This window comes from Puntigrus tetrazona, chromosome 20 (assembly GCF_018831695.1).
Source record: "Puntigrus tetrazona isolate hp1 chromosome 20, ASM1883169v1, whole genome shotgun sequence".
NCBI lineage: Eukaryota > Metazoa > Chordata > Actinopteri > Cypriniformes > Cyprinidae > Puntigrus > Puntigrus tetrazona.
In genome coordinates this window covers 17,889,582-17,907,646 of record NC_056718.1, presented here as the reverse complement: position 1 = coordinate 17,907,646, position 18,065 = coordinate 17,889,582, and the positions used below count along the sequence as shown (strand labels likewise).

The window sequence follows — 18,065 nt, the reverse complement described above, 5'->3', positions numbered from 1 at the left end:
ACCACTGCATCTCAAACTTGTTTTAATACACTGAGGACCCGCGGACATACCTTTCAGCATCTCTCTGGAATCGCTGAACAGACGGTGTCCAGTCCATGTTATTCGTCCATCTCTTAAGCGCCTCCTTGGATATCCACAGTAACGCGTGGGAGCGCCGTCAAATTAAGGTAAATGAACCTGTCATTGTGTCGCAGATGTCAGAAAACCAGATTCATAGCTTCGAATGCAATATGAGGATGCGCAGTTCATTGTCATTGGTGTAGAGTCAGTGCAAGCGAAACCCCCCGCGGTTCAATACACTGCTGGCACTGCTCTGGATATCGCACGCGCAGGAGATGCTGAGCTGCGCGCGTGAACCAAATCAATGTAGTCTCGTGCTGATTGCGCCTTCATCAACGCGTGCTTGTGTTTGCCGTTAATAGGGTCACTTATTACAGCAAAATCTTGATTTTTGGTCAATGGGATTATTGTGTAGGTTAAATACACAATAATGATATACAATATAAACAACGACGATATTATTAACTAACCTGTATCGGTACAATGTATGAAAAAGTAGTTTCCACCATAAACTACAATTATTATATATTAAGAAAACATAATCTAAGCCTCTTAAGACTCAGTTTTTCAAGCCTATTTGTTTTAAAAAATAAATTAAATAGGATTGGTTTAGCAATCGCAAAACTGTTTTCAAACAGGTTTCAAACGCACCGTCAACTGTCTATCATTGGTCAGAAAAAACACGTAGTTCCGCCCCAGAGCCACATCATTGGCTAAGCGGATTGTCATTTATTAAGTCCGACCCAATAAGGCCACTTAAAACACAATGATTTACCACAAAATAAAATGTTCTGTTGTTGCTACTAGTGTGTAGTGTCACATTTAAAGATACTCTGTATTAAAAATAAATTTAATTAAAAAAAAAGTACGTTTTCTTATATTCGCTATTTAATTAGCTCGTAGCTATAACCTGAACTGGAAAACATCTTCAGAACCAACTCTTTCCTATGGCTGTGATAAAGAAAGACGTGGATAAATGTAACAAAGTTGGTCATTTCTGGCAGTATTTTGAAAATGAATTAAGGACAAAAAGCGTTTTAAATGTAAGCATGTATTACTTGAAGAAAACTGTAGTTATATTCTGGTTATGCAACCAAAGGAGAATGAAGTACCTTCTCTCTCTCTCTCTCTCTCTCTCTCTCTCTCTCTCTCTCTCTCTCTCTCTCTCTCTCTCTCTCTCTCTCTCTCTCATGTACAGGGGAGAAAAGAAAGACAAGGAAGAAAATTAAGTAATAGCTCACAGTTATGGGATATTGTAGAGTTAAAGAGATTGGTTCAGATTAAATGGGTTTTTTTTTACTTTAAAACATCAGTTGTTTAAAGGTGTTAATATACTCGTTGAACATTGAGAAAAGAGATTTTAGCAATTTTGGTTCTCTGTTTCTTTTTTTGGTGAGCAAGGAAACAATTTTCGCTACTAGAGCAACACTTGAAAAGCATAATTATGTGTTAGTTTCTAGTTCATTTACCAAACAAGCCCCAACCTTCAAAATTTACCCACAACAACATGGAAATAAACAAATTGTTGTCAAATGTTTTGGGGTCATGAAAAACACATGGGACCTCTGCCACCCGCAGCCCTCGTGCTGGTTGCAGCGTGCTGAGCATTTTAAGGCCACCTTGTGGCCACGACTTGTTAAAGCACACCTTTAGAGTCACAGCCTAAATCAATTTAATTGATCAGACTCCCTGGTAATTATTTCAGACAACCAATTTGTCAGTTTATTCATTTACAGTTGAGGAAATGCGCTGTTGTAATTACAGAGCAGAGCGCACATTATATAAGAAAAAATTGGTAGAAAAATTCAGAAATTCCTGACATAAAATTAGCAGTGCTTACCGTTAATTTTTCAGACGTTTCTGACAAGTCAATGCAATATTTAATTCAAAACACTTGTGGAAATATCCATACAGAAAATTCCTTCATATTAACAAAGTACATTTTGCATTTTTTTTAGTTTACAGCAAAAGCATTCATGTCTTGATGTCTTGTAATTTTATGCTTCAAGCATATACAAAAAGTAACCTTTAACTCAAACATTTGAGACCAATATGAGATAAATAGAAGGTTGTGAAATAAAAAAAAGGAAAAACAAAAAAACAAAATAATAATTAAAATATATAAAATTAATAACATATTAATATTAAAATAATTTATTTGACTTCAAAATAGAAGCATTTTACCCATTGCTTTCAGACATATGACCCTTCTGAATTTGTATGTATCAGCCTTATATGTTTAAAGAACAATTTATGACCGAATGCATGAGGGGTTTTAGGGTGGGGTGTCATTAACAGGCCCCTCCCAGTCTTACCCAGTCATCACTCTGTCCTTCAGTCATCTCAGGGTTTGTTTGGAGCTGTCATAACAGCCTGTGATTCGTCAGCCATTCCTCAATGTCTATGTTAATATTACACTCTGCCCTCCGTGTCCACAGGCTCCCATTTTTGTTTTTCTAATTATCGATCTGCTCGCTGTCACGGTGACCCCTGAGGGAAGAATCCATGTGGAGGCGAAATAGAGCCCAGAGTTGGCAGCGAGTGAACAAGTCCAGCGCACGAATAGGGGAAATGCACCAAATTCCACTGTGCTCCCCTCAGAGTAGCAGGGCTGGAGCGCAAGCTGCTGTTACCAAAGCAAGAAAAGCCTCATCTGGACAACAAAGCACATGCATGCATAGTTTTTATTACAGTGACATCCATGGGAGTCTGTGCGTTTGTCTGGCATATGCTATAACGTTGATTTAATTATAAAGATATAGCGATGAACAGCTATTAAAAATAAATGCTAACTTGCTGTAGATTATTAAGGCGTATAAATATTTTATTTGACTCATCCTAATTAAAACCATTATTTGACGTTATTTATTTTCAATGTGTTTTTTATATAATCACACATAAAGTCTTAATCTGTTTTGTTTTAATATGGTTCTCTCTCTTTTTTTTCCTCATGTTGAAAAGTCTGATTCATTTCAGTGAATCCTCTCTCTCATATGTTGACAAGTCTGATTAATTCTAGTTTAGCGAATCAATTAATCCTAAATGATCCTCTCTGTTTCTAATGTAGTGTTGGAATGTCCAATTCATTTTAGTGAATCAGTTCATTAAGACAAGATTCACATAAGCGATTCACTGATTCGACTCTCTGTACTATATGTTGACTCAGTTATATAAGGGTTGTTTTTGTTGCATTTAGCATGAAATTGCCTGTTCAGGTTTAATGCTATAATCCTAACTGTGATTCAATCAGAATTCCTAATTGTTTTAGTACCTACAAAACATAGTTCTGATTAAATTAAAAATAATATTTGTGCATTTATAAAAGCAGTTGTCTTCATTATAACGTGTATAACAGAGATTGAGTTGAAAAAATAATTCTAGCACATAAAAGGTAACTTTTTAAGTGCTAGAATTATTTTTTCAACTCAATGGATTTCCTTTGTTTCTAAAATCAATGATTCTAGGGAAACTGAAGAATTGCTCCATCCCCGAAAGCCAAAACAGGTCCACTGGTGCGTAATTCCTGTTTAAAGACATTCTTGAACATTGCAGTGTAATATTTCATTAATTTGAAAGGCGGTGGAATGCTTTTCATTAAATACAGACAGATGGTTACTAGGTTTTCCCTTAGTGTAAGAGTTGAATATGAACCAAGACGTCATGCTCACCTGTGGCTTTTGGGGCCGCTTACTTTCAATGAATGCCAATATAAAAACATCAACAAACTGAGTTTTAAATACTTGCGCATATCTTTATGAGCCAAATGATTTACAAGCCTCGCTGGATACGCGCTTGAAGAATGTTACAATTTATTCATAGGTCCTTGTAAAGAGCTATTCTTACATAAATATACTTTTGATTAATAATGTTAAACAAAGCCTAATATTTCAAAAGTCACGTTAGATTTTAAAACAGGCTCCAGATGTGCTGCACATGGCTTAAAATTATTAATAAACACGTTTGATATAATATACAGTTACAGACCGTTATGTTCGTTAGTGTACGTGAAAACGGAGAACCCGTTGTACCAGTGCTGTTCTGTACATCTGCACCACAAAACAGTTTCTGAAATCCCATCAATCCCTGTTCTCACATCAAAGCCTGCAGGCGAGCGGCTGAATGTTCTTACAATAACCCTGTTGCTCATAAATGATTTCTTTGTTTGTTAGTCTGCATTTGTGTATAGCCTGTGCCAACATTTGTGATGAATGTCGCAGCTCAGTTCTGAGATAGAAAATTACATGGACGGGATCCAAAACCATTGCTCCCTATATAGAACATGAAATTACTTAACAGTTTAATTCAGGTTATTTAGAACTTTCAAGCAAGCAAAATTGTGTACTGAGCCATTATATACTATATGGGCACCGAAATGAATATGCGCTTTGTTAGGGCATTCACATAGAATGTGTTTATTGCACTGCTTTTCATTGTTTTTCTATATAAACGTGCCAGACGAACAATTTTACACACGATATGTTGTTCTAAAAACATGGAGCTCAAGTTAAAATAAAAAAAATGAGTCTCTAGTTTTTCTGTGTGAATTGCACTTAAGGTGTAAAAGGGACTTGTTTTTTTCTTTTTTTGTGCTGCATTTGAATAATTTTTCTGCATAAACATGCTAGACAAGTGTTTCGATGGTTTTGCTGCCTTTTTTTTTTTTTTTGGCATAGCACATTTATAAGTTATGCATAAGTTCTAACTTATGTTCTAACTTATGTATAACTCGTGTTTTATAAACTGTAAGAATGCGTTTTGTGTAAACTAAACGAGTTTCACCTTTTCTTCACCAAGTAGTTGTGGATGACCAAATTTATTTTTACAGCATCCCGTATTGACATTAATGCCTTTGTTTAATAAAGACCATTCATTTCCTTTCATCGAGTCTCATGACGGCCCTACTATTTAAATCCGACAACAGAGCATAAATGCTTACATTAGGTTTGCTCTGTTCTGCACTTGCTTCTCCCATTATTTCTTTCTTTCTTCTTCTCTCTCCACATGCATCTGTATGTGTGTGTGTGTGTGTGTGTGTGTGTGTGTGTGTGTGTGTGTGTGTGTGTGTGTGTGTGTGCGCGCGTGTGCATGTGCTGTGTGCGTGCACATGTCAGTGTGTGTGCCAGGGGAGAAAATTAAAGGCAGACTTTCCGTGGCAGGCGTCATCCCCAAATTGCACATTTGGTGGGGAATTTGACCTGGCTCGAGATGTGACAATAATATTCATTTCAGCGTGTACCCCCATTTACACACAGTAGAGTTCGTTTCTGAAATAGAAAACCCCAAACTAACACAGAAAGAAAAGAAGAGTGATTGAGAGAGAGCGAGAGAGAAAATTATTTCTCTCAGTTTTGGAAGATAAAAACCCATGGTAAGCAGATCTAAGCTTGGGCTGTTTGGAGAAGATATGATGGATTGTGGCTTTAATAAAGATTAATGACCAGATTATTTCCTCCCTGTAAAGTTGAAAGAATAGACTCTACTATGGAATATAAAGCTAACTGTTACCTAAAGTGGAGGGGGATTCTTAAAACAAAAGCTTTTGACCTTTTCTTTTGATGCGTATATTTGCTAAGTTTCTCTGGCTGACCTCATACCTTGTATTTCTATCGCTTATGCCTTTGATTTCTTTCCTACACAAGTTTGAAGCTGCACAGTGTTAGTCATCGTAATCCTAACGAATAGCTTCCTTACGTAGGACCCTTGATGAAGAGCTGATCGTATGTCTGAATTAACATCTTAAATAATCCTCTCCAGAAACTGACCTTTCTTTTAAAACCTAAGGAAATGGTGTGACACAAGCTATTTGCGTTGTCCTGCGGTTTTAACAGGCACTAGAGGGATTTAGGTGCACGGTGGATGTTGACCTTTGTGTTTGACTCGGGCGCCGTTGTCACAGTGCTGCTTCCTCTCCAGCAGCCCGGCGCCGCTGGGACTTTCTGTCATCTCAGCCCTGCTGGCAAGAGTAATGAAAGCAGGAAGTTATCCAGCTCAAATTAGTGATGGTTTAAACACCGAGGTCAGCCTAAACAGCCTGTTCCACACTCCTTGAATATATCAGCATATGCGTGACAAGGCCTCAGATCCTGTCAGCAAGGTAAAGTGGGAACTTCAGATCCGATTTTGTTCGAGAAATGCTTGTTTCTTCTCATTTTGGTAATATGCTAACATTTCAGCGAGAACAGCAATTTTTATTAGTGCGAAAAGGAAGCGCGCTTGTATTAGTCTAGGTATCTTGGAATGGACCTTGTAGTTTCCAGTCAAGTTTTCCTACCGCTGGCAAATCAAAGCATAAATAAATGTTATTTCAAACCACTTCCTTTCAGTGAAAGTCTGCTCATTCAGAATATATTGGCTAGCATGAAAGGGCAAAGTGCATCTGTAAATAGTCCACAGGATGGTGCTCAAGAGCTTGTCATCTGTCATGTGCTTGTTGAGCTTATGAACACATTTATATCAATTTACATCCATCAGGTGACAGTAGTTTATATCTTTATTCACCGTTCTGAATTCTGAGTTTACGTCTTGAAACTATAGGTTTACATCTCAGAATGATTGTTACTTTTTTAGGATTATGACTCAACATCCCACAAATGTACATTTCTTTTCTGAATTTTCATCTATTTTCTGAATTTTAAATTAAACATTTTACACTTCAGAATGCAAACTGAAATATTTAGTGATAAAAAAATGTATGCTGTAGCAAAAACCAAGCTTCCATATTGATTGTATTCAGAAGACTTGAGAAAAATATAAATTGTCCATGCGACCCTCACTTAATATTTAGACATTCTAGAAATTAATTTTGTATTGCTGTTATTTATTGACCCCTTCGAAGTCAACTAAATGGTTAACTGTATATCATTAGAAGTTTTTTTTTTTTTTTTTTTTTAAATGCAATGCCAAACCACACAGAAGGAAAGACAGATTTTTTGCTCTGAAGTAATTTGGCAAGAGAGAAAGATGTTTTGGTCTGCATTTCTTCTACGTTCCTCACTCCAGAACAGGGAGAGTTGAAAGCTGTCACCAGCCTGGGCCAGGGCTCACATGTGTTTTGCTCTGAGCCATGTAAACCCAAACCCCAATCCACTTCTCCATTGCCCCATTTATAAATAAAAGCCTTTTAACAGTGCATATTTTAAATAGTTCAGCTGTTGAGGGAATAGATGTGACTTTTCGTGCCGAGGGAAGCTGAAGTTGATTATACGGCAATGATGAAGACTGATGTCACATCAGCCACCAGCCTTGTGCACGCTGGCGGTTTGTTTGAGAGAAAGAAATGAAAATACATATTCATCCAAGTCTGAAACGTCCATACAGCCAGTTAACATCCCCCAAATGTCTATTGCATAATAATTAGCAGCCTTTGATCTTGTAGAGACAACCCGTAATTACAGACAAAGTGAAAGCGCAGCAAAATAGCAAGCTATATGACTGCCACTGGCGAGTAGCTATCTTTACTTTCAGCAAGTTTGTGTGAGGTCAATATTTAAAAAAGACTATATATCATTTTTAGTAAGGGTAAAATATTTTGAAAAAATAACTTTCTAAAAGTTCTTCTCGTTACTGCCATTCAGTTACAAGTCACAGTCACCAGCAAGCACACACACGTTGTGTTTTCATGTTTTATAGGGACATTACATAGGCGTAATGGTTTTTATACTGTACAAACTGTATTTTCTTTTGCCCTATGAGCAATAGAATATTCCTCAGGGGACCTAAAAATGTCCGCACAAGGTCAAAATGTGGCAATTTTTTTTTGCGTCCATAAGTGCTTCACTGTCATTTGCCTTATTCCCAACATGCACTTGTCATTTATTGGTTTTGTTTATAAATAACAAAGTCATTTTTGCAAAGTAATTTTTTTAAATATACATTTTCTAGTGTCCGTATGATTTTAAATGAACCTAAATATATACAGCTAAAGTTAGAATGATGAGAATGGCGACGCGTGGCGATAGATGGGATTGCAAAAAAAAAAAAAAAAAAAATTAAGTTCACTGAACGGAAAAGTTCATAACATCTCTGTAAGCTCGACATTGAGGGAAAAATTGAAAACTTGGACCACGAGGCCGTCATCTCAGGTAACGCGGTACAAATGTGGTAGATTGTAAGTCATGGCAACTTGACATTTTAAGTTAAAACACAACGTTTACTTGAAACATTTAAGCACATTAATTAAATGTAGCAAAGGGCTGCTTTCATATTTTTATAGCTCAAGGAACAGTTCGTTTTACAGAGCAGTGTTAACAAAGCAGCTAAGGAAAATCCCACATGGGAATTTCACCATACATTTAAAATGCCAATCAATCCATCTGAAAGGCCAAAGTGCTGTGTTTTTTTTGTCACAAAGATGATTGTATGTTCCTCTGTAGCTGAACCCAGCAGGTGGATTGTGGTCTGTGAACTCTGCACATCAGAATCGCATTTCATTCAACTCCATTCAGCATCAGGCTATGTCAGCACACACAATGCCGTCTTGGCATTCGTTTCTACCGCACACTGTAAACAGCTGGACTGTATTTTACAAAAGACAAGTAACTTCTAGTTTTGTGCTAACCCAATCCAAGCGCTCACATTAATAAACTGGCTGTGGCCACATGTTCTCAGCGCCATAGCCAATAGCCAGAGGGCTGACATGGAAGGCGGTAGATTTGTTATGGAGCAAAGGGAAAACGACAAGAAGGGAAACCTGTGATTCACAAAATGAAAAAGGGCACGGGAAGTAGCGCACGCACGCTAAAACTTACTCCAAACATCTCCACCTTATCATACATATATTCCACACACATGCTTGTTCAGACTCTTCCCCCCCCCCCATGCTCACTTTGACTGTCTCCTCTGTAATAGGCTCCAGATGTGGTGCTGAGGGGGTGAGGTGTTTGTATGTCATCTGCTCGGGCGGCTACGCGTACACCCATCCAAGGGGGATGCTGTCAGCCCTGATGGAGGAGGCCCGGGCCCCAGGCCTGAGGTGATGGGGCTGGGGGTGGGGCGAACGGGTCACAGCCTACGCACATCTGGAAGCACTTCAGGTCAGCAGGGCCCGGCTGCCTGAAAGGTGAGACGCTTCGACCTGACCTGAGCAGCACAGCATGGAGAGCATGCAACAGTCTGGATGGAGAACAAGACACTAGCATATACACACACACACACACACACACACATATACACATGAGCATGAGTCATGTCGCTAATCAACGCCCGTGGGTGTAAACACATGCCTTGGAAAGCATTTTCAATAGGTTGGGCTGAGAATAATAATGGGAAGTAATAACAATCTCATACCCCGTCTTTGATTTAGACAGTATCTTTGAATTTCTAGCGTTTCTAACTTACGGTCTTGCACTTTCTGAAAATGGGTTTGAATATATTGAATAGTAGCTGAAAGTTTCAATATGTGACATTGAATTTATTATCAATAAATAAGTAAATGTATAGCATAAAATAAATGCTACAAAATCACTTTGCAGACTGCCATTTCAGTTTTCACATACACTGACATACATTATATTTTAGCTGCTGGAACATTTGTTGATCAATATATCTTGATAACGCATTTATGTGTGATGGAAACAACAATCATGAATTACTGGGGAAAAAATCCTATCAGACTCAATCAGTTTGTTTATTTTAGGTGTAATTAAATCTGCAAAGCTTTTGTTTTGAGTGGTTCTACAATGATCTCTTATTTATGAAACATTTTCTTGTAGTCATCAACACATTTTCTTTTTATGCAATTGGTTTGGTGTTAAGTGTAAGAAAATGTAGAAATAATTTCCATCTGTATTTTCTTTCCCCCATAGAATGTGACATGTGACATTAAAATGCTTACCGCTGTGGCTATCTACTCGTATTATATAGGACATAATTGGTAATCAGATTTAAAATGATACTCTAAATTTCCCCAAAATTATCATGTCATACACATGTAAACATATAGAGTTACATGTTGCAACGAACAGTGCGAGTGAATGGAAAAACTGAAATTCATGCTCAAAAAGCACTGTGTATCAGATCTAAGATCTAATCTGTTCTTGTTTGAATAAAACATGTTCAGTACAGATGGAGAAAAATAGAACACTACTCCATGACAATGTAATGAGAGTCAAAATATTGATTTTGCGATTAAATTAAGAATAATCAATTGTCACATATGGTATAAGTATTGCGCCTAATCTTCACTAGCTGCAATAAATAAAAATTTAAAAAACAGTACATATATTGAATTTGATTTAATTAGTGGGCATTTTCTTTCTTTGTACATGGGCAAACCACGAAGAATCAACATTTGCTAAAACAAAAAGTTCAGACAGGATCGACACAACCAGAAAAACATAGTTTAGCGGCATTGCATCGTATCGTACGACGCTCTCTAAAATTTAAAATTTATAATAACACAGCTGTGTTGCCTAATGGGTTCCACAAAAAGACTTAACCTGCAAAAATTTGAACAGTCAGAAAAAATCTAGGTATACTGTAGGATAAATCAAGTGTGCCAAGACACAACTGAAAGCAAACTGATGACCATCAAAATCTATAATATGTAACAAAATTCATTTAGCATTATTTATTTTGTAGCGCTGGTGTTTTGACTAACATAATTCAAGGAATGTTACATACGGATATATTTTGCAAGGTCACGTTGAAGTTACACTGTTGCCTGCAACAGTTTCTCAAATACGAGCATTTAGCAAAAAACATATATGCGTGTCACTTCAGCTGTGAGATTCAACACAATAGTATAAGATTTATTGCTTGAAAATGTTTTATTACTATATGGTTTCCAAATATAAGAAGTAAAATATAATTGCTAAAAAAAAAAAAATAATCATCACCTTTGGAAAAAACTGAAACATAATGTGTTAATGTACTGTGAGCGGATACATAGGTCACCATGGGGCACAGTATTTACCCTAAACAGTGGTGTGATACTCAAGACATTAAAAGATGTAATCTGACCTCAATGCTTCCATCAGCATGGATAGTTTTAAACATCTCCTGTTTACTGACTAAAGTCCACAAATGTGTCTTTATTCTGCTGGATGTAGACATGGAGACATTTTGGGTCAGTATTTCGCCAAATCTCAGCATTGAACTTTTTGTGTAATTTAAACCGTTCAGTGGTGAATGGTGAACAACAGTCCTCCATTGTTTGCCATGAAAGTGTCTTTACTTTCCGTCCGGTCGACCCAAAATAAAGCCAAAAAAGAACAAGGAAAGAACAGCTTACAGCATCCAGACGCTCCGTCTGCCACTTCTTACAGATTTAGCGCAGCCCTGCTTGTTGATTTGTTCTCCAAAGAGCAGACATCGCGCTGTCTTATACAATCTTCGGATCAGTACAAACTGAGATTAAGTTTCTCAAAAACATACCTTCATCTGCGATGAAGAAAAAAGCCAAATGAGAGGGACAACAATGCAATTCCACTGTTTTAGGAAGGGGCCAAAAGTCTCATCCACTCTGCTCTTGACACTGCAGAGAACCAAACTAATCCAGCTCCTCTGTGTTCTTCTCTTCTCAACGTCTCTCGCTTCTCTTTGTCCCCTCATCTCGTCCCCCGTTTCAGGCTTAGTTGACAGTGGGCACGTGGTTGAGGCTGTACTCTTTGGCCTTCAGTCTCAGGTTAGCAATGCTGTTGGCCATGTTCATTCCCTGGGTGGAAGTGGTGTTGGCACAAGTGGGTGGGTAGGTTGCCATGGTGCTGAAGATAAGATACGAGATAGATCAATACAAATGCATTTCAATTCAATTGACAAATAAGCCCCAAATTAAAACGAAAAGAGAAAATGTTTATTGTCTTCATGTGAATCCAAATATAGAGCTTAATTTTTCCATTTAAAGGATAAACCATAAAAAGTAATTTAAAAAGTACTTGCTTTCTGTGGGCAGCATTTTCTGTGGCATTCGCATTGGCCCTCCCTCCGGCCTTGGGTACCAGCTTAAGAATATATAAATAGTTAATAATTCTTCATAAATACTGCATTAATATGTATGCATTATACGTGCACAGTAATGCGTTAGGTGTGCGTTGAAATTGTGCAAGCTCGTTTTACTGGCATGATCGCTGGTCAAATGCGTATCCATGCCAGAAAGTGTTCCCGGTCGAGTTGCATATTTCAGCTGCTGGGAAAAGGGTATTTGGCCGGAGTGGCAGGGTTAGTTACTTTATACGGCTTTTAAGAATGAAGATTACTGTAAATCATAACCAAAGTGTAACTAGAGTCACAAAAAATCCTGCCCAATGGACTTTTCTCGCTCTGAAAGTCAATTTGTATCCTATGGCTCAAAGGTCATGCGGGTCATAGACGGATTTAATATGGTTTGTTTTCAGATTATCACTTCATCATCAGGGGATCAGCCCACCATCGCTTTCAAAAATAGTGGTAGCCAGTCCTTGTGTTACTTTGGACTATTCAGACCTACGCAGAAGCTGCTGGGAAAAGCAGGGCATTGCCGTTTCTGCTTTTTTGCTGGCCCTCCGAATTTTTCAAGGAAAACAAAATTGCTTTAGAATGAAATTATATGAAAAAATGTAATCTAAAATGTTTAAGGAAAAAACGCGGGTAACCTGGAGAAGATAAAGTCGTGGCGGGAGAGCAGAAGAGACACACAGAGAGGAAATGAAATGAAACCAGAGCGCTGTGATGAGAAGGATTCACGGAATTACCTGTATGGGGCTGCGCTCCCCCAGGACAGGTAGTCATTTGGACGGGGTGCGGGAACGGGAACGATAGGCTGCTCCACCGCCGTTACGTCGCCCGAGTACGATTTGAGAAGGGAAGCATTCTTACTGGCCAGCATCGCCCGCTCGTTGCGCCGAAACTTTGCCCGTCTGTTTTGGAACCACACCTAGGAGAGCATAAGCCGAAATGACATATTCTGTTTACTCTGAGACTCAAGACATAGCTGATACAATACTGTTCGCGACCAAAACAAAAAATGCTAGATCAAATGTATACATTTTAAGATCTTTTTGTATTCTCTGACTTTGATTAATTTTTTCTGCTTGAGATTTTTTCTGACTCGTAGGATTGGCTCAGCTGAATAGATTCAGAAAACGCATTGCGAGGATTGATATTAAATGAATCAAATGCAATCCATTTTTTTTCTAAATTTCAGGCTTGAAAAAAGCTCTGTAGGGCAATATTTTGCTGCACAAAATTCATCCTGATCCTCTGGTGCACACATGTACACCTTTTTTTTTTTTTTGCAGAGGACACATCAGAGGTTTGAAGAATGAGCAGACGCGCTTGTGAAACATGGCTGGAGACAGAGCGGGAAGCCCAGATCTCGAAGCCTTGGCTGCAGCACCAGGCCTGGTGGAGGCACAGTGTCCGGTTACGCAGCGCCTGAGGAATGAGCTCAAAGTCTCTTTTATCAAAGCATTTCTGTATTGCTCCCTTTCTGGGACACATTAATTGCAGATGTGTTTGTTCTATTTCTTTCCTTTCGTTCTCCCCTTCCTTCTCTTGATCTATAAACGGGAATAATCCCCATCTTTCTACAAAAACAGTCTCATTACAGGAGAATGTGGAGACTGGCTGTGGCCTACAGCATGTGTGCTCAGAGGCAGAGTGATCGGCTGGGGATTTTTAAACAATCATGCTGAACTCTGACGATGAGGCCGATGACAACACCAAGCTTCAGTGTTACCGTCACGTACATCTGTAACCGAATCTTTGCAGAAACCTTGAATTAGGCAAGTGGTTAAACCTTCTATTGATTTTGGTCATTTTTATTTCTAAGCGTATTTTAGTTTTGAGGTATTATGCATAAAGCTTCGAGACGTTTTGTAATAAATTCTTGAAATTGATGCATTCTCCAGTCAACTGGTAAACTGAAGACCTGATCGTGGGGTGTGAAGTTTACCTGAACTCTAGCTTCGGTGAGATTGACCCTGCGTGCCAGGTCTTCTCGAACAAAGGCATCTGGGTAGTGTGTCCGCTCAAACACTCGCTCCAGCGCTTGTAGCTGGCTGCTGTTGAACGTAGTTCTATTCCTCCGTTGTTTCCGCTTCTTCTTTTCTTCTGAGTTCAGCTGTTCATCTGGTAAAGCACACAGGAGGTTTATCTCAGGAGATGAGATATTTTAGATATTTCAAATGTATTCTCAAACAGCAGGTGTTTAGTTTTTATTATGTTACTATTATAGCCATTTTTTAATTATCTTGTATGCTGATGATTTATATAAAAAAATAAAAATAATAATAAAAAAAAATATATATATAATATATATATATATATATATATATATACATTTTTTGTTTTTTTGCAAAGCATAAATCATAAGCAATTACTTCTTAAAATATATTTACTTTTTTGCCTTTGTGATGTTTTACAGTGGGTTTAAAAATATGTTATTAAACTAGTGAACATTACTGTACAAAGTAACTAATGATAAATGTTTTGTAATGAGCCTAGACATTTCTCACAAGACCATAAACCCACAAGGGGTCTAATTTACATTTTTTCCCCCTCAAGTCATTGTAAATACAACTTAAATATGCTTTTTATCATGGAATTCTTTAGACAAACTCTGTGTGCGATCACAAAAACAGTTTTTGTTCTTGCTCATATTTCATCTTCAGTTTGCACTAAAGGAGAGATTTACAAACGTATAGAGAAACTCATGAGAAATGCCTTTGCTGTTCTTTAATCTGAGCGACAGCATATGCAAAACGTCCACCATTTGTTTCACTGGCACTTTTGCAATCAAGCAAATAAATAAAAGATTGAAAAGAAGCATCTCAAAACAGGAATATTTTGAAACGACATTTAAGGAGGCTATTCCCATCAGTACTTTACAGCCAAAAGCAAAGAAGTAACTTAGAATCTCATGAGACTCGATAATCATTCAGCTGACAGCACAGACAAACTGCAGCCTATGGGGTTGCCATCCCTTTGCTTTTCATGACAACAGTAGTTCCACGACCATAATTTTCCGAAAGGATCACAAGATGAACACTGACATTTGACCTAGACGTAGCAGGGGGTATAAGCCCTTTAGGCCTGCTGGAAAGATTGTTAAATGCCAGCATTTTATTGGTTAAATTTCAGATTGTAAAGGTCAGTTTAATTACTATTTAAACTTCCTGTTTGCTACGTTTAAATGAAAACTCAAGTGGTTTTATGGGGGATTGGGCTTGTTATGGGAAAAGCTAAAAAAAGCTTCAACAAAACGACTCCAGGAGTTTTAGGAAAAACACTGACAAATAATACATAGATGAACGGTTTCTAACAAAATCCGAAATAAGACTATTACATTGTGTTTGCATACCTCATTCTGCAGCGGTATCTTGGAACAATCCTCATACAATGACAACAGTAAAAATAAGCTTTTAATATAGGCCTACAGTGTGAGTTTTTGGGAGCAAATATCATCAAAATATTGTCCTTAAAAACATTAGTTGCTTAGATTAATATGTAAATTATAATAGAAGCAAACTCATGCTTTCAAATTTTAAATTATACTTGTGTGAATGATGTGTGAGTAATGTTGATTTACTCAACAAAGGTGAACTAACGCATTAAGCTTTTGCACGCGCGCTGGGGAATAAACTCATTTTTAAAAACATGCAGACTCATATAAAACAGTACAATAATGACGATAACCTTTCCGTCTAATTAGCTACATAAAGTTTTGATTCCAGAATAGATTATCTGTTTTTAAAAACAACTCAAAGCTAGGGGAAACTTTTTTTCACTATAGCCAGGCCTACAAAGAATGTACTAGAAGTAAAAAGCAAGCATTAAATTGTTATGATTAACGCATATAAAATATATTGTGTAATGTAAAAAAATATGGCCTATCCGTACAGCTAAATGTTCGGTTGATTAAATAATTACATTGTAACATATGTTTGAATGAAAGCAAGAGGCTTTAGGCCTATGTTTTTATATTTTTCTCATATTTTCCCGCAAAACACGATTTATATTTGCAGCTACACGTAAGTAGGCTAGTGGACGTTAGCTATTCGATACCATAATGTGCGTTCTCTGGATGCAGTATAATGATGACAAATTACAGTGTTTAAATGAACTGAAAAGGTCCAGAAAGTAGATTTAGTTTTTTTTTTTTTTTTTTTTTTTCCTGTGGGGTTTTCTAGCGCCCCTTTTTTTATCTTTAATATTTTCCTCAGACCAAGAAAACTGAAAAACGACAGAGAAGTGCCTGTTGCAAATTATCTGCTAATTATTGTGTAATGCAAATGATAAAATTAAAAGTCAGGGGAATTTTTTTTTTTTTAAAGCTAATTTGACGATGTTACTGCACCACATAACGCACAACGGGCTAGAATGTCATAAATTATGTACAGATGTGTTCAAAACCCATAAACCTTTCTCAGCGGAATTATTTTTTCAACTAGTAGCCTGCCATTCCGGGAGAGGAAATGCATCACTGTATACATATTTGCTAAATTGTAGGAAGTTATAATATGCATTTAAAAATCGTAAATTCAATTCAATTATTAATAATCCAGTGTCTTACTCCAGTGTCTTTGACCGTATTTTTGTAAGCAAAATAATACTACAAATATCTGTGCTGTTATTTTACGCGCGTATTTATCTACTCGATACATCTACAGCAACACTTGATTTTCTTAAGGAGCGTGAGCAGACTTACTCTCCTGTTGTGTTGTATCACTGCCGCTGGTTAAACCCGGAGATTCCAGCATAGTCCTGCCCGTTTCGCCAACACTTTCGTCCGCCTGAGAACCGACCATTTCTCTAGCCTCCTCTAGATCCAACAGGTGGCTCACGGAGAAGTTCTTTTTGGCTTGCAGGTTTTCCAGGTTGGCTGTAATGGGACTCTCCAGTCTGCTGGATATGGTTGCTTGTCTGTCCATTACATGTGCATAGCTAGAAGTCATGACGCAAATACGATACGAGAGGGAAAAAAAACCGGGCAAGTGTATTAGGTTAACCAAACAGGTCCTCCTTGCGTAAAATCGAAGACAAACTCATAAGGAACAGCGCCTCCAAACCGTCGCCTTTGCGCACTATATGATAGCTACTTATCCAGGTGGAGCAATGTTTCAAGCTGATTTAAAACTTTGCGAAACTTAATAGGACTACGAAGACCGCGAAGTCTGTTGAATGCGTCCACCCAAAGCCATAAAATCTCTTTCCGCAAAGTAGCGCTGGTTCAATAAGAAAAAACTCCCAGAGCTCCGCTGAGTTGTTGACTGAGCGCTGATCCAGAAATGCTGATGCCTTTCAGATGCATGTGCGTAAAGCAGCGAGAGGAGGCAGGACGCTACCGCCTTCCCTAAGCTGTTGGCTCTCTCCTCTGCTCCACGCCGTGCTCTCTGCTCGCTCACACACTCTCTCAAACGCACACACACGCGCGCGCGCGCACACGCACACGTTCTGGCACTTCAAACGGCGCGCTCACTGGCATGCAGTGGAGTGGATTGTAAATGAAAAATTGAGACCCCTGGGAGAGAAGATGGAGCTGAAAGGCTCTCGTAATTACGTGGCAAAAAACTTTGTGCTGTCTTTGACGTTTAACAGCCCCCCTCCCTCCTCCATCACAGCTTCCCTTCGAAGGTTAACCCTCCCCGAAATCCGAATTCCAGATATCTGTCACTCATTATCATTTCGCTCAAAACGGTGTTCAAGCGCGCGGTGGCACGAAAACATTTGCGAAGTTTGTAGGAAACGTCCATTATTGGGATAGTTTAAACTAGTAATTTAACTGAAACCGTTGTCAGGCGCCATCTTTAGTTTCTACGCGTACGAAAACGAGGCAGTAAGGTTAACCTGTCAAAGAGGCCGTTTACGCGGGCTTCTTTGCGTTTGAAGGCGGAATAGAGAAAACGTCTCTCGTTGGAACGGCTTGTCAGGGGCAAAATGCTACAGGAAAAAATGTTTACATGAAAAGAAAAGAAAAAAACAAAGCAGTTCAGTGTAGAATACGAAACGTCTTACCCGGCCCACCAGTCATTTCTGAGAAGGCATTTTTGATAATGCTTTCATTTTTGTTGGCTTCCTTGCATATCACC

At 38.2% G+C, this 18,065-nt stretch overlaps 2 protein-coding genes and 1 long non-coding RNA gene across 5 annotated transcripts in view; 1 reads left to right on the top strand and 2 right to left on the bottom strand.

Moving 5' to 3' along the window:
• Nucleotides 1–340, bottom strand: part of LOC122324444 (phosphodiesterase 4D interacting protein) — a 58,600-nt gene extending 58,260 nt beyond the window's left edge. The window contains exon 1 of the mRNA XM_043218846.1: nucleotides 51–340. Coding sequence (XP_043074781.1) covers nucleotides 51–97 — 47 coding nt within the window. The 5' untranslated portion in view covers nucleotides 98–340. The remainder of the gene's footprint in view (nucleotides 1–50) is intronic.
• Nucleotides 32–13,911, top strand: LOC122324448. Its single transcript, XR_006247178.1, has 3 exons — nucleotides 32–167; nucleotides 8,908–9,118; nucleotides 13,275–13,911. It is a non-coding gene; the product is annotated as an uncharacterized LOC122324448 (long non-coding RNA).
• On the bottom strand, nucleotides 10,262–17,289 carry prrx1b (paired related homeobox 1b). Of its 3 annotated transcripts, none has more exons than XM_043218853.1 (5): nucleotides 16,685–17,289; nucleotides 13,931–14,106; nucleotides 12,729–12,910; nucleotides 11,934–11,999; nucleotides 10,262–11,762 (listed from the first exon to the last, which is right to left on the bottom strand). In XM_043218853.1, the coding sequence occupies exons 1-5, from the start codon at nucleotides 16,929–16,931 to the stop codon at nucleotides 11,630–11,632; spliced, it is 804 nt and encodes a 267-aa protein (XP_043074788.1). In that variant the 5' UTR covers nucleotides 16,932–17,289; the 3' UTR covers nucleotides 10,262–11,629. The 3 variants fall into 3 exon arrangements, with proteins under 3 accessions (XP_043074788.1, XP_043074787.1, XP_043074786.1); XM_043218852.1 differs by having other exon boundaries at nucleotides 11,938–11,999; nucleotides 16,685–17,286; XM_043218851.1 differs by lacking the exon at nucleotides 11,934–11,999 and having other exon boundaries at nucleotides 16,685–17,284.
• Nucleotides 17,290–18,065: the final 776 nt, after the last annotated feature.